Source organism: Agelaius tricolor, unplaced genomic scaffold (genome assembly GCF_023055355.1).
Source record: "Agelaius tricolor isolate 1412-34295 unplaced genomic scaffold, bAgeTri1.0.p SCAF_18, whole genome shotgun sequence".
Lineage (NCBI taxonomy): Eukaryota > Metazoa > Chordata > Aves > Passeriformes > Icteridae > Agelaius > Agelaius tricolor.
Window position 1 is genome coordinate 16,623,539 of NW_027269278.1, and position 12,306 is coordinate 16,635,844.

Here is a 12,306-nt window from a genome sequence, read left to right on the forward strand (position 1 = left end):
TACCCGAATTAACAACACACGGGTGCTCATTGCTAAAATTACTCGGGATACCCGAATTAACAGCTACAATTGCTACAATTCACCGAGTGCAGTGCCCCGGCAGGGCACAAAGAGCTGCTGCTATCTTTTGGCTTTAATCCACCAAAATAGCTCTGCTGCCATTCCCCTCTCGCAGGGGCAGAAGCAAAGTTTTCATCTGCAGCTAAGTACCGAACATAAAAGGTTTTTCTCCGTCTAGATTTACTGTTTGTTGTTGCTGGGGTGAGGCTTTCTCCACTGGCATTTCCTCACTATCTTTTCTGGAATCCTATGACAGACACTTTTTTTTTTTTTGACAAGGTGATAAGACCAGGAAGCTCTTGTTGAGATCTGCAAAACCTAAATATAAACCCTCATCTTCACAAAAATTAATTAACTTTCAGTAATGAGAAGGTAATTTCCCACTTGCTGTCTCTCAGCATGAACATTACCTTATTGATTGCTTACAAAGTTATTTATCATGAAGTCTGTGAAAGATCAGGAACAAAGTTTGGGTCAAAGGCTGCAATTACCAAAGACAAAACTATTTTAAACAATTCTACAGATAAAGAGAATGGTTGTTTGGGTTTCCTTTTTCGTCAATTTTTTAAAAAACTATTTATATTTGTTTGTTTCAAATAAGCAGGTTACTGGGACAAGCCAGTCAGTGAAAGCCAGGAACCACTGACATTAAACTATTTTCATTTTTTCTGTAGCTACTTTCAAACATCATCTCTGTCATTTAAACAAACGGGAGTAATACGATGAAGAAATTGCAAATGCTGCTAAGAATATCCGAATGAGAAGCAGCAACAGCAACAATCTTTTAAGAACACAGCTGAGAAAGAAATCCCTCATTATTTAATCCAAACTCTGCACTAGTGTATATATTTATAGATAGAGATATATTTATAGATATATTTGTAGATGTTATATGTATAGCAACATACAGAACAGGGGAAGGCTTGCTTAGATCTGAAACAGTGAGTATTTTATATATATATATATGTACACACACTATTTCTGTGAATATACTGAGCAAGGGGAGCCTTGTTTCTCTTGGAAACATCAAGTTATCATCAGACACAGGACAGGAGGCCGACCGGATCAATAGACTTACTCAATATAGAAAAATCTTATCTCGCTTTCAGGCTGGCTGGCCATAATGTCAGCACCCAGATGCCTCTGACAGAGTTATCTCCCATCAGCAGCGGCAAAACTCGCTCAGAGCTTGGGTGACACCTAGGAAAAGCCAATAACCCGAGCAGGAAAGCTGAGTCCCGCTGTCCATTTGGGAGATAAAGGCCGGCGAGCCGCGCTGGGCGCTCTTTGGGGCGTTATCAGAGGGCAGAGCATCGCTCCGGGCTCGGAGCTCCATCCCCGCGGGGACAGCGAGCCCGGAGCCCGGCGGGGTCAGCTCCCAAAGCGTCCCTGGATGTGACACTCAGCCCTGCCGCTGTTGAAAAGAAGAAAGCGAGACGCTTTCATGTGGTTCTATATATACTGGCTCTATCTCCAGGCGCTGGTGTGCGCTGATGCCCGCGGAGCCGCTCTCCCCGCCTGCCCTTTGGGCGCTTATCGCGGCCCCCGGGGACACACGCGGCGTTATCGGCGGGCCGGGCTCGGAGCAGCCGAGTGGCATTTTCCTTTCATGCCATCCCCGACACCCCGAGCGGGGCAGAGCCCGCCCGGCACAGCCCCGGCCCCGCACGATAAGCGGGATGCAGGACCGGCTCTGATGCGGCAGCGATAGCGTCTGATCAGCCTCGCCGTGCGGGTGAAAAATAAAAGGAAGCGCAAGTGGAAGCGGTCTGAGGCTCGGCAAGGTGCCACAGCAGGCTGGGCACTCATGGGAGCAGGGTCACTGCCAGCCCCTGGCACCAGAGCAGGAGCAGCCAGGGCAGAGCCCAGGCAGGGCTGGATCGGGCTGGGGACGTTCACCGGATTCGCTTCTCAACTCAGAGTCACAGAATATTCAGGGTTGGAAGGGACCCACACAGATCATCAAGTCAAATTATTGAGTAAACAGCCCAGGCACCAGCAGCAGCTGACCCCCAACCCTGACCAGCTGAGCCCCCCAACCCTGACCACCAACCCTGACCAGCTGAGCCCCCCAACCTCTGACCACCAACCCTGACCAGCCGAGCCCCCAACCCTCTGACCACCAACCCTGACCAGCTGAGCCCCCCAACCCTCTGACCACCAACCCTGACCAGCTGAGCCCCCCAACCCTGACCAGCTGAGCCCCCCAACCCTGACCAGCTGAGCCCCCCAACCCTCTGACCACCAACCCTGACCAGCTGAGCCCCCCAACTCCAGCCCAATTCTTTTTAGTGGCTTTGCAAGGCTGCAGGAGCCTCGTGACCCACTCAGCATTTCAGTGCCCAAGGCAACACTTGGAGGTGCTAAACTGAGTAGAGATCGCTGTGAACACAAGAAGGGCCTGGGTCTAAACCCAATTAAGTTAATAAAGATCCCAATCCCCTCCTCAAACTGCAGCTTTCTTTATGTGGGAGAGGATTAAAACTTCAAGGCACAGGCACAGGGAGCCACCACCTCTCCCAATCCATCACCAAAGAAACTGGCACAGAGGCTCCATCACAGGTTCCTGTGAGAAATCCAAACCTCAGCTCAGTGGAGCTGTCATTCCCTTTGTGGCACAGAGTTTGTACCATTTTATATAAGCTAGCAGATAATAAAGTTGTGTTTATTCAACAGCCTCAGGCTGAACAAGTCCACAATCAGCTTTCAATAGCAGCAGGATGATTTGAGAGCCTGGCTGTGGCATCTGGCTGTGGTACAAAGCACCTGCAGCCTGTTTGGAGAACAATTCCCACCTTTGTGGGAAGGAAACTCAACAAGCACTCACTCAGTGACAGAAAGGGCTTTGCAGCAATGGACAACCACCAAGACACCACATCTGGGGAAAAGATTTGCTTCAGATTCCCTTCTGTGAGCTGATTACAAACAGGGTGGCAGAGCACTGTTAAAGCTGATTTCCATCCTCCCCTTTTTCTGAGGGAGAGCCCCACATATTTGCAGACAAGCATGCACATGTCCCCTGGATATTCTCAGCCCCCAAAGATTCCAGCCTGGCTTGCTCTGGACCACTTGGCATGTGATAGCAGCCATGCACATTTGGCAGAGACATTTTTAGAAACCTCCAAGCTATGAATTCACCTTTCCATTTTGGTAAAGTCAGTTATGTGGAAAACATTTCAAAAGCACAACTTCAAATACAAACTTCATTTCCCCTTGTTCTTGGAGGAGAGGAAGGAATAAATAGTATTATCCTCTTTATTTGTTTTCCCAGAGTTATCCTGCAATATTTCTGTATTTGAGAACATCACAATCAATAATAAAATAATTATGAGTCAAATCAGGTCAGTCTCTCTCAGCACATTTACAGTGTATGTTAAATTTCCAATGCTCTTCAGGCCCATGTTTATTGCAACCATTAATAAAAGGCAACTTTCCAAGGAAATACAAACCTAACTGAATGCTCTGGAAGCGACCTTCATGCAGATTTCAGGGATGCAATAGCACCTGCTCCTGCCTACAGCCTTCCCACCACAGCCACATGGGAATGGAGACCAGGATTGGCTCTACACCCACAGCCAAATATCCAACAGCACTGCCTGGCTCCTGACACCCCAAGGGACAACTTCCAGGCATTTCCCCCTTTTTCCACAGGTGCTCACACAAAGCAAATCGCTCTCAGTGGGTTGGACTCCCCAGCAGGACCTTAAATCCACCACAAACCTCCAAGTTCCAAACCTCTAAAAGTGCTGAGGCATCAGAGCTGCCTGGTCCTCATCCCTAAGTGGCTCCAGCTGCTCAGCCAAACACCCCCAGTCCCTTCAGGGGCTGCAGGACACAGTTAATGAGCCTCCACCCAGCCAAGGAGCAGGAGTTCATTAACCCACAGCCACTTGATTGCTGCCAGCTGGGTCTCAGCCCCCCAACTCCACAGCAAGATTTCAGCCCTTTTAAAGCTCCTAGTGGTTCTTTAGTCCTTGTTTTAGAGAAGTGTTGTTCTTCAAAGGAAAAATATTTTTACTGCAACTGTTTTGTGACAGTAAATCCCACTCTCCCCTTGCAGGGAGGGTACCTGGTACCTTTTGGAGGGGAATGGCCCAGGAGTAACAGGAGCACTCCTGTTTGCTTTCACTTGTGTCTGAGCCCTCCAGCACAGCCCTGGACACTTCTCCAGAGGCCTGTTTCTTCCTTCCTTCCCAAACTCTTTCTACTCCTGCAGTCCTGGAGTCCCTGGTCTCAGAAGGGCTCCAGCCCTTGGCCTCCAAGCCATGCCCAAGAGCAAAAATTCAGAGGCCATTCCCTTCTCTCACCATCCCTGATGGCTCTGCTGCCCTTGGTAATGTAGGCATCCAGGAAAATGCTACTCCTTTTCAGAAAACCAACACAAATCCATTTTTACCCTTCACAACACAACCTCAGGTATGCAGCAGCAAGACCCTGAGGCACAACATCCTGAGTGCAAATATAAAACCTCTGCAGACACAGAAAAACTACCCAGGCACAGCTTTCCACATTCCCTGGATCAGACAATAAAAAGCCAGGAACAACCACTTCATCATTCCAAAAATTTGCTCACTTTACCAAAAAAATGAGAAATCAAGTCCTACCTTTGCTGCAGGAGCCAAGACTGTGACCAAGAGCAAGGCAAACACCAGAGTGGGTCTGCAGGGAGGGTATTTGAGCACCACTCCCCAGCCCCAGCTGGGCATTGTTAGGGCTGATTGGGGCACCCCACCGTGCCAGGAGGGACCTGGGCAATCACCAGGAGCTGTGCCAGGAGGGAGCCAGGCAATCACCAGGAGCTGTGCCAGGAGGCACCTGGGCAATCACCATGAACTGTGCCAGGAATGAGCCAGGCAATCACCAGGAGCTGTGCCAGGAGGGAGCCAGGCAATCACCAGGAGCTGTGCCAGGAGGGAGCCAGGCAATCACCAGGAGCTGTGCCAGGAGGGACCTGGGCAATCACCAGGAGCTGTGCCAGGTGGGAGCCAGGCAATCACCAGGAGCTGTGCCAGGAATGAGCCAGGCAATCACCAGGAGCTGTGCCAGGAATGAGCCAGGCAATCACCACGGGCTGTGCCGGGAATGAGCCAGGCAATCACCAGGAGCTGTGCCAGGAGGGACCTGGGCAATCACCATGAACTGTGCCAGGAATGAGCCAGGCAATCACCAGGGGCTGTGCCAGGAGGGAGCCAGGCAATCACCATGAGCTGTGCCAGGAATGAGCCAGGCAATCACCAGGAGCTGTGCCAGAGGGACCTGGGCAATCACCATGAGCTGTGCCAGGAATGAGCCAGGCAATCACCAGGAGCTGTGCCAGAGGGACCTGGGCAATCACCAGGAGCTGTGCCAGGAGGGAGCCAGGCAATCATGAGGGGCTGTGCCAGGAATGAGCCAGGCAATCACCAGGAGCTGTGCCAGGAATGAGCCAGGCAATCACCAGGAGCTGTGCCAGGAGGGACCTGGGCAATCACCATGAACTGTGCCAGGAATGAGCCAGGCAATCACCATGAACTGTGCCAGGAATGAGCCAGGCAATCACCATGAACTGTGCCAGGAATGAGCCAGGCAATCACCAGGGGCTGTGCCAGGAATGAGCCAGGCAATCACCAGGAGCTGTGCCAGGAGGGACCTGGGCAATCACCAGGAGCTGTGCTCTGCTCCAGGGTGGCTGCTGAGGCACCTCCTGAGCTGCAGCACCAAATCACCCTTCTCACCCCAAAGACAAATAACATTTATCTGTCTCCACTGATTATTTCCTGCCAGGTCTGTGGCCCATCAGGAGCCTGGGTGATTCCTGGCTGCCTGTGGAAAGAAATTATTCAAGAACCTGTTGCATCCTGGAATTTCTCCCCTCCCCTCTCACAAAAAATCCAGTAGTCCTTGCTATTTTTTCCCTAATTCCTTTGTTTCTAATTGTCTCTCTGCAAATTGACAGTTTAGGTAGGTAAACTTATTTACAAAGATTGGATTTTTTTGAAGCTGAGCAATTTCTCTCATTCAAACCCTCAATGTGCACATCAACAATTTAATTTGTTCTTGGTGCAATTCTGTATCTCAGGAAAGTCTGGGAGGAAGAACTGCCCTGAAATACAAGGAATGAAGAATATGGAAAACACATCCACTCTGTCCAGTCTGCCTGTTCCAGGGCCACAAAATAGGAGTAAAACCCTCCAACTTCCAAATGCACACCTTGGCAGTAATACTGCAAAGATAAAGGATGAAGAGAAGTTATATAAAGAAAAGGAGGAAAAGGGTTTTGATTTTAGTAGACTGCCAATCTAATTCTCTTAACTATTGTGTGAATTCATAGTAACAAATGGGGTTCCCATTTTTGGTTTGCTCAGAGCCCTCCCAAAACCAGAGGGACAGAGCCAGGCTGTGTTAGGCTCCCAGAAAAACAATCCATAAGCAACCACTGCTGCTAAAGAAAAAGCAGAATGTTTGCACTTTCAAGCCATCAGACTTTGCTTTTAAACAAAACTCTTGACATGAATACAATAAATATTTTATTAATGGAATGTGTAAGCTTTTCTCTTCCATCCTTCCTCTTACTCTCAGCACCTTACAACACAGATGGCAGAGCAGCTTCCAGTCCAAGCCAAGGACAAAACTTCATTTCAAGGCAGAAATCAGTGACAGGCTGAAAGTTCAGACTGGCACCTATGAGTGCCCAGTCCCTCAAGTGCTGGATTCCCCAAACCCACAGGCAAATTGGCATTTCTTCTTTCCAAGCATGATTTATCAATCTCTTCTCAGGCAGCTCCCAAGCTCCACGGGGACAGCACAAATTCCTGCCTACTCTAATGCTCCTCCAGCCATTGCAATATCCCTTTATCATTTCATTCAAAAGCCCCACTGTTATCAACCACCTCTTTCTGATTATTTTTTTTAATAGTTCAGTGATTGTGGGAGTTTTACAAAAAGGGGAAGAGTCTCTTTTTGAGGATGTAGAGCACTGTGGCCAGGAAGAGGGCGAGGGCCAGGAAGATGAGCAGTTTGTCCGTCAGCTCCCGGCGGTTGTACTTGGTGATCAGCTTCCTCCCCAGCTGGATGGTGCCAGACATGGACTTGAATTCCTCATTTGCTTCCAGGATGGTTCGGGAAGAATTGGCTGAAATTAAAGGGGAACAGAAAAAAAAAATTAAAATCAGCAGGTTGTGCTTTCAAAATACCCAGCAAAGTGTGTAAGGATGAGGTATTTGGTAACACAAACAGTGCCTGAGGGATCCTTCTGGGTCAGGCTGACTTGTGGGTGAGACTGACAAAGAGTTCTCACAGCTCAGGGGTGCAAAGTGAAATAAGAGCACTGAAAAGATTAAAGGTACTACTGAAGCTCCTGAATTTTGAATTTTTGGGTTAGCAGGTCAAATCTAGTTCAGGTTTTTCAGTCAGCACTGCTGGAAGCAGAGTGAAATAGGAACAGTGTTAGAAAGAGAAATCACCAGCAGCAGCAAGACAGGGAAATAACTGAATATATTAATTGCACCACTGAAAGTGTTCCCTCAAGCCCCAGCAGTAAATCAGTGTGGGCTTGCAGAATTATTCAGCTCAAACAGTTTTTAACAGTCATTTCTGACACACAGAGCAATTTTTTGTTGTTAACACAACAAAAACGAGAAGGGTCAACTAGAAGTGTGTGAGAAAACAAACACATGCCCCAAACTCCTCAGCCTTGCTCCTTTCAAATTGCTAAACAAAAGCAAAAGCCATGGAATGCCCTTTTTTTCTGCTTTACAGAAAGCACAGAATGCCTGCAGGACAGTGCATTACCCTACACTGCCCTGGCTGCTCACACAAAGGTCAAATCCAGCATTGTCTGGTTCACAAAAACAGAGCAGAAACAGGTCAGCAATATTTTGCAAAACACTTTGTCCCATCCCATTTCAAGAGGCATTTTGATCCAAGGGAAAACAGAAAACTTCTTTACCAGAGTTAATGACAAAGGAGAGCTTCCCTGCTCCACAGCCTCAAACACTCCCTGCATCCTAGGGAATGCTCAGGAAGGAGGAATTCCCACTGCTAACTCAGAATTTGCAGCTGGGTTTTGTAAACGACCTTTGGTAGTTTTTCCCTTGATGAATTCCAAGTGCTGTTCATTCAGAAATGGTGAAAAAGTGCCTGCCAAACTGTCCTTTTAATGGGAGAAGGAACAAACTGTGCCCAGCTGCCACCCTCACATGGGGCAGAAAGCAGAGAGGGCAAACTTGTGTTATTTATCCTTGTCTTTAAAGTTCCCTCCTGCCCAAAAGCACAGCTAGGAAGAGGCCCAGGCAGCAATTTCTGAATGCTCCATGAATCACCAGTTGTGACAGGTCACTTGATTTATGGTTTTAGGAGTTGAAGCCAAGGAACTGGGTGAAATCTTGGTTTCACAGTCCCTGATGCACTGCTGACAGAGCAAGTGACCTCGGGTTCAAGGCACTTGATCTCGGTGTCTCAGCCATCCCAGCTGGAGCCTGGCTGGAACAGCCCCTGTCCAGACACTCCTTGCTCTGTGCAGGGACCTGAACCCTTTTGTTTCCTCTGCTATCCCCAAATCTGTGCCAGGACAGTGGCACAGAGTAACACCAAGCTCACTCTGGGCACTGTGTGAGCTCACATTGCTTTTGCAAGAAACCCAACCTCATCCTGACCCCTTTTCCTTCTCAGGATCATGAAACAGAAACTCCACACAAAGTACACTGATATTTCCTGTTTATGTCCAGCTGTTAGAGGAGCTCTGCTGGCCAGTCTTTAATCATCACTGCAGCACATTCTCCCACTCTGCTCCTCTCCCCAGGCTGACAGAGCTGAGCAAAGCTGCTTCCACCACCCCTGCATGTCCCAATTCCAGCTGTACCTAAGGTCTGCACAGTCTCCTCACTCTGCTGCACCTGCTGGGACATCATCCTGCTGATGCCCATCAGACTCTCTGTGATGTTGCTTGCACTCTCTGCCAGACTTTCCTTTGTGGTCTTCCTGAAAAGAGAAAAAAAGCAAAGCAGGAGGAGGTAAATTGTTTTTTTGGATACTCTGGGAAAATGCTGCTGACAGGGAGATGAGACCAATACTTGGCAACATCTCTGCAGTGTGCAAAAGACACAACTGGTTTTCAATGCATGAGAAATTCAGATTATTTTCACTAAACAATAAAGAATAATCACAAAGTACAAAAGTCCTGAATCCAAACAACAGCCCAGAATCTCACAGGGCTCTGTACTTCACCACTTGTTCACCCAGGACTGTGTAAGTCCATGAGCTGCTATGGGAGCACCAACACAAACCCATTTTCTCATCCTGAGCATCCCAGCTGTTGCTTTCAATACACAGCCTGCACACACTCACAGTTCTGAATGTGAAAACAGCTTGGATAATGACCCAGGTCTTGTTTAGAACCTATCTGGAATTAATGTAAAAGACAATATGTAAAGTTATGAAGGTTAATTTATCCCCTTTTCTGCTTAGACATGTCAAGAAAACCTGAATTCATCACAATCCTTAACAGCCCAAATCTCCACAAAAGGGAAATGCACTCATAAAAGAAAAGCTACACTTGATATAATTAAATAAATTAAAAATAATATGTCACTTCCATTTAAAATGAGTGAATATATGAGACACTGCTTAAAGCCCACAGTACAGTGGGACAGTCCGATACCTTTGTCTCAAGATGTCTCTTCCCTGCAGCAGCTGATCTTTCTCAGAGTTGTCAATAGCAATTTTGCAGGCCAGATTTGCCTTTCTCCAGGCTGCCTGGTTGCTGAAATCACAAGAGCAGATTGTTGTAATGTGATGGGAACACCTTGCAAGCACAGACAATTTTCACAAAGCAACCACCACTGCAACTGGGCACCCCTGATACATGCAAGGAGCTTCAGAATGCAAGAAATAGCTGGGCTGGAAAATACTTCTAAGATTATCAAGTCCAAGTTGTGCCCCATCCCCATCTTGTCCCCAGCTCAGAGCCCCCAGTGCCACCTCCAGCCCTCCTGGGACACTCCAGGGATGGGGATCCAACCCTCCCTGGGCAGTTCCAGTGCCTGAGCCCCCTTTCCACGGGGAAATTCCTGCTGTGCCCACCCTGAGCCCCCTTTCCATGGGGAAATTCCTGCTGGTGTCCACCCTGAGCCTGCCCTGAGCCCCCTTTCCATGGGGAAATTCCTGCTGATGTCCACCCTGAGCCTGCCCTGAGCCCCCTTTCCATGGGGAAATTCCTGCTGTGCCCACCCTGAGCCCCCTTTCCATGGGGAAATTCCTGCTGTGCCCACCCTGAGCCTGCCCTGGCCCAGCCTGAGGCCGTTCCCTCTCATCCTGGATGCCCACCTGGCTGTCCCCTCCTGTCAGGAGTTGTGCAGAGCCAGAAGGGCCCTCCTGAGCCTCCTTTTCTCCAGGCTGAGCCCCTTCCCCAGCTCTCTCAGCCCCTCATTTTCTCTATATTTCTACACACAACAAAAACATTCCATCCTGACATTCCCGCTCCTCAGTGTAGCATTTAAGAACCAAGGGAAGAAGAAAACTGTGCCAGGCTCCTAAGCCACCTTCTTTGAGCTCAAAGGGACAGACCAGAAGCCAGGAAGCCAGGACAGGAGAAGGGAGCTGAACCCTTTCTGTCCCTGACCTCTTGGTCTGGCACAAAACACGTGGCAGGGGCTGTGCTTCCAAACCAGACTCTGAGAGACGCTGCACCAATCTCTGCAGCCAATCTCTGCTTACAGCGGGCTCGGGAACAGCCCCAGCCGCCAGACCCACCTGAGCATTTGCTTCTTGTGGTTCTCCACCTCCCGCAGCAAGGCTTGTTTCTCCGACTCCTTGTCCTGCTCCTTGGCCATCTGCTCCAGCTCCTTCGGCGGAGAGCACAAACACCAGCACCTCAGCAGCCACCCGCAGCTCGCACAGCCCAGCCCCGGCCGGGGAGTGGATTCGGAGCACATTTATCTGATAATCCTGGGCTGCGACTCTCCAAATCTCAGCCGGGACCCCCAAAACACTCGCAGAACACCCCCAAACACCGGCCGGAACCCACAGCCGGGATTCTCCAGCCCTAAACCACAGCCGGTGGGCCCGGAGCACAGCTCGGTGCCCTCAGCAGCCCCGGCCGGGCCTCTCACCTGGATGCGGCCGCGGAGGTGTCGGAACTTCTCCTTCACGGCGGCATTGAGCTCCGTGAGGGCGCTGAGCGGCCCCGGGCAGTCCCGGATGTCCTGGAACACAACGGCGCCGTCAGCGCGGGCCCGGCTCTCCCCGAGGCCGTGCCGGGGTGTCCCGGGGCTGGCGGCGGTACCTGCACGGCCGCTTTGATCTCCAGGTCGAACTTGACGATCTCCTGGTGGCAGACCCGCAGCGGCACCGCCGCGGCCGCCGCCGCCATCTTGGCCGGGCAGGGCCGGGGCGGGCGGGGCGCGCGCGGGCGCCCCCTGCGGGCGGCGGGCGAGGACGCGCGGGGCTGAGGGGACGTGGCGGGGCCGGGGCCCATGGCGGGGAATGCGCTGCTCCAAAGGGAGAAACCACAGAATTCCAGGATCTCCGAGGTTATAAAACACCTCCGAAACCCATCGAGCCCAAGCTGTGTCCCATCCCCACCTTGTCGCAGCCCAGAGCCCCGAATGCCACCTCCAGCCCTTCCTTGGACACTCCAGGGATGGGCACTCCAACCCTCCCTGGGCAGTTCCAGTGCCTGAGCCCCCTTTCCATGGGGAAATTCCTGCTGTGCCCACCCTGAGCACCCTTTCCATGGGGAAATTCCTGCTGATATCCACCCTGAGCCTGCCCTGGCCCAGCCTGAGCCGTTCCCTCTCCTGTCCCTGTTCCCCCCGGCTGTCCCCTCCTGTCAGGAGTTGTGCAGAGCCAGAAGTTCCCCTGGAAGAGTTCCAGGTTTACATCCAAGAGCCTTCCTGGGCTCCTGGCCAAGGCTGACACCGCTCAGGAGCAGGGTGGGGGAACACGGGGTCACTGCTGCACCTCCAAAATGAGAAGCAGGCAATGCTCTTTGCTGTTCCCACAAACTCACCCTTGGTGCTGCTCCTTCCCCGCTGCCCTCAGGCCGTTTCCACAGGAGCTGCAGGGAGCACTTTCTCGAGGCACTAACCCAGCTTCTCCAGATGCTCCCACACCAACACAGCAGTGCTGAGGAAGGAAAATCCAGATATTTCCTTACCTAGCTGTCATCCCTTCCAAAGGAAATTTCCTGGAAATATCAAGATGTCAGGGACTTAGTTCAAGGCAGCAGAAGCCATTCACTATCATTCCACACAATGACTCGAGACAGTA

The 12,306-nt window shown here is 50.6% G+C and overlaps 1 protein-coding gene across 1 annotated transcript; it reads right to left on the bottom strand.

Moving 5' to 3' along the window:
- Positions 1–6,549: 6,549 nt before the first annotated feature.
- Positions 6,550–12,199, bottom strand: BNIP1 (BCL2 interacting protein 1). The gene is made up of 7 exons (XM_071443590.1): positions 12,047–12,199; positions 11,321–11,525; positions 11,148–11,240; positions 10,789–10,880; positions 9,698–9,799; positions 8,900–9,018; positions 6,550–7,171 (listed from the first exon to the last, which is right to left on the bottom strand). The coding sequence occupies exons 2-7, from the start codon at positions 11,510–11,512 to the stop codon at positions 6,975–6,977; spliced, it is 795 nt and encodes a 264-aa protein (XP_071299691.1). The 5' UTR covers positions 11,513–11,525; positions 12,047–12,199; the 3' UTR covers positions 6,550–6,974.
- Between the last annotated feature and the right edge of the window lie 107 nt (positions 12,200–12,306).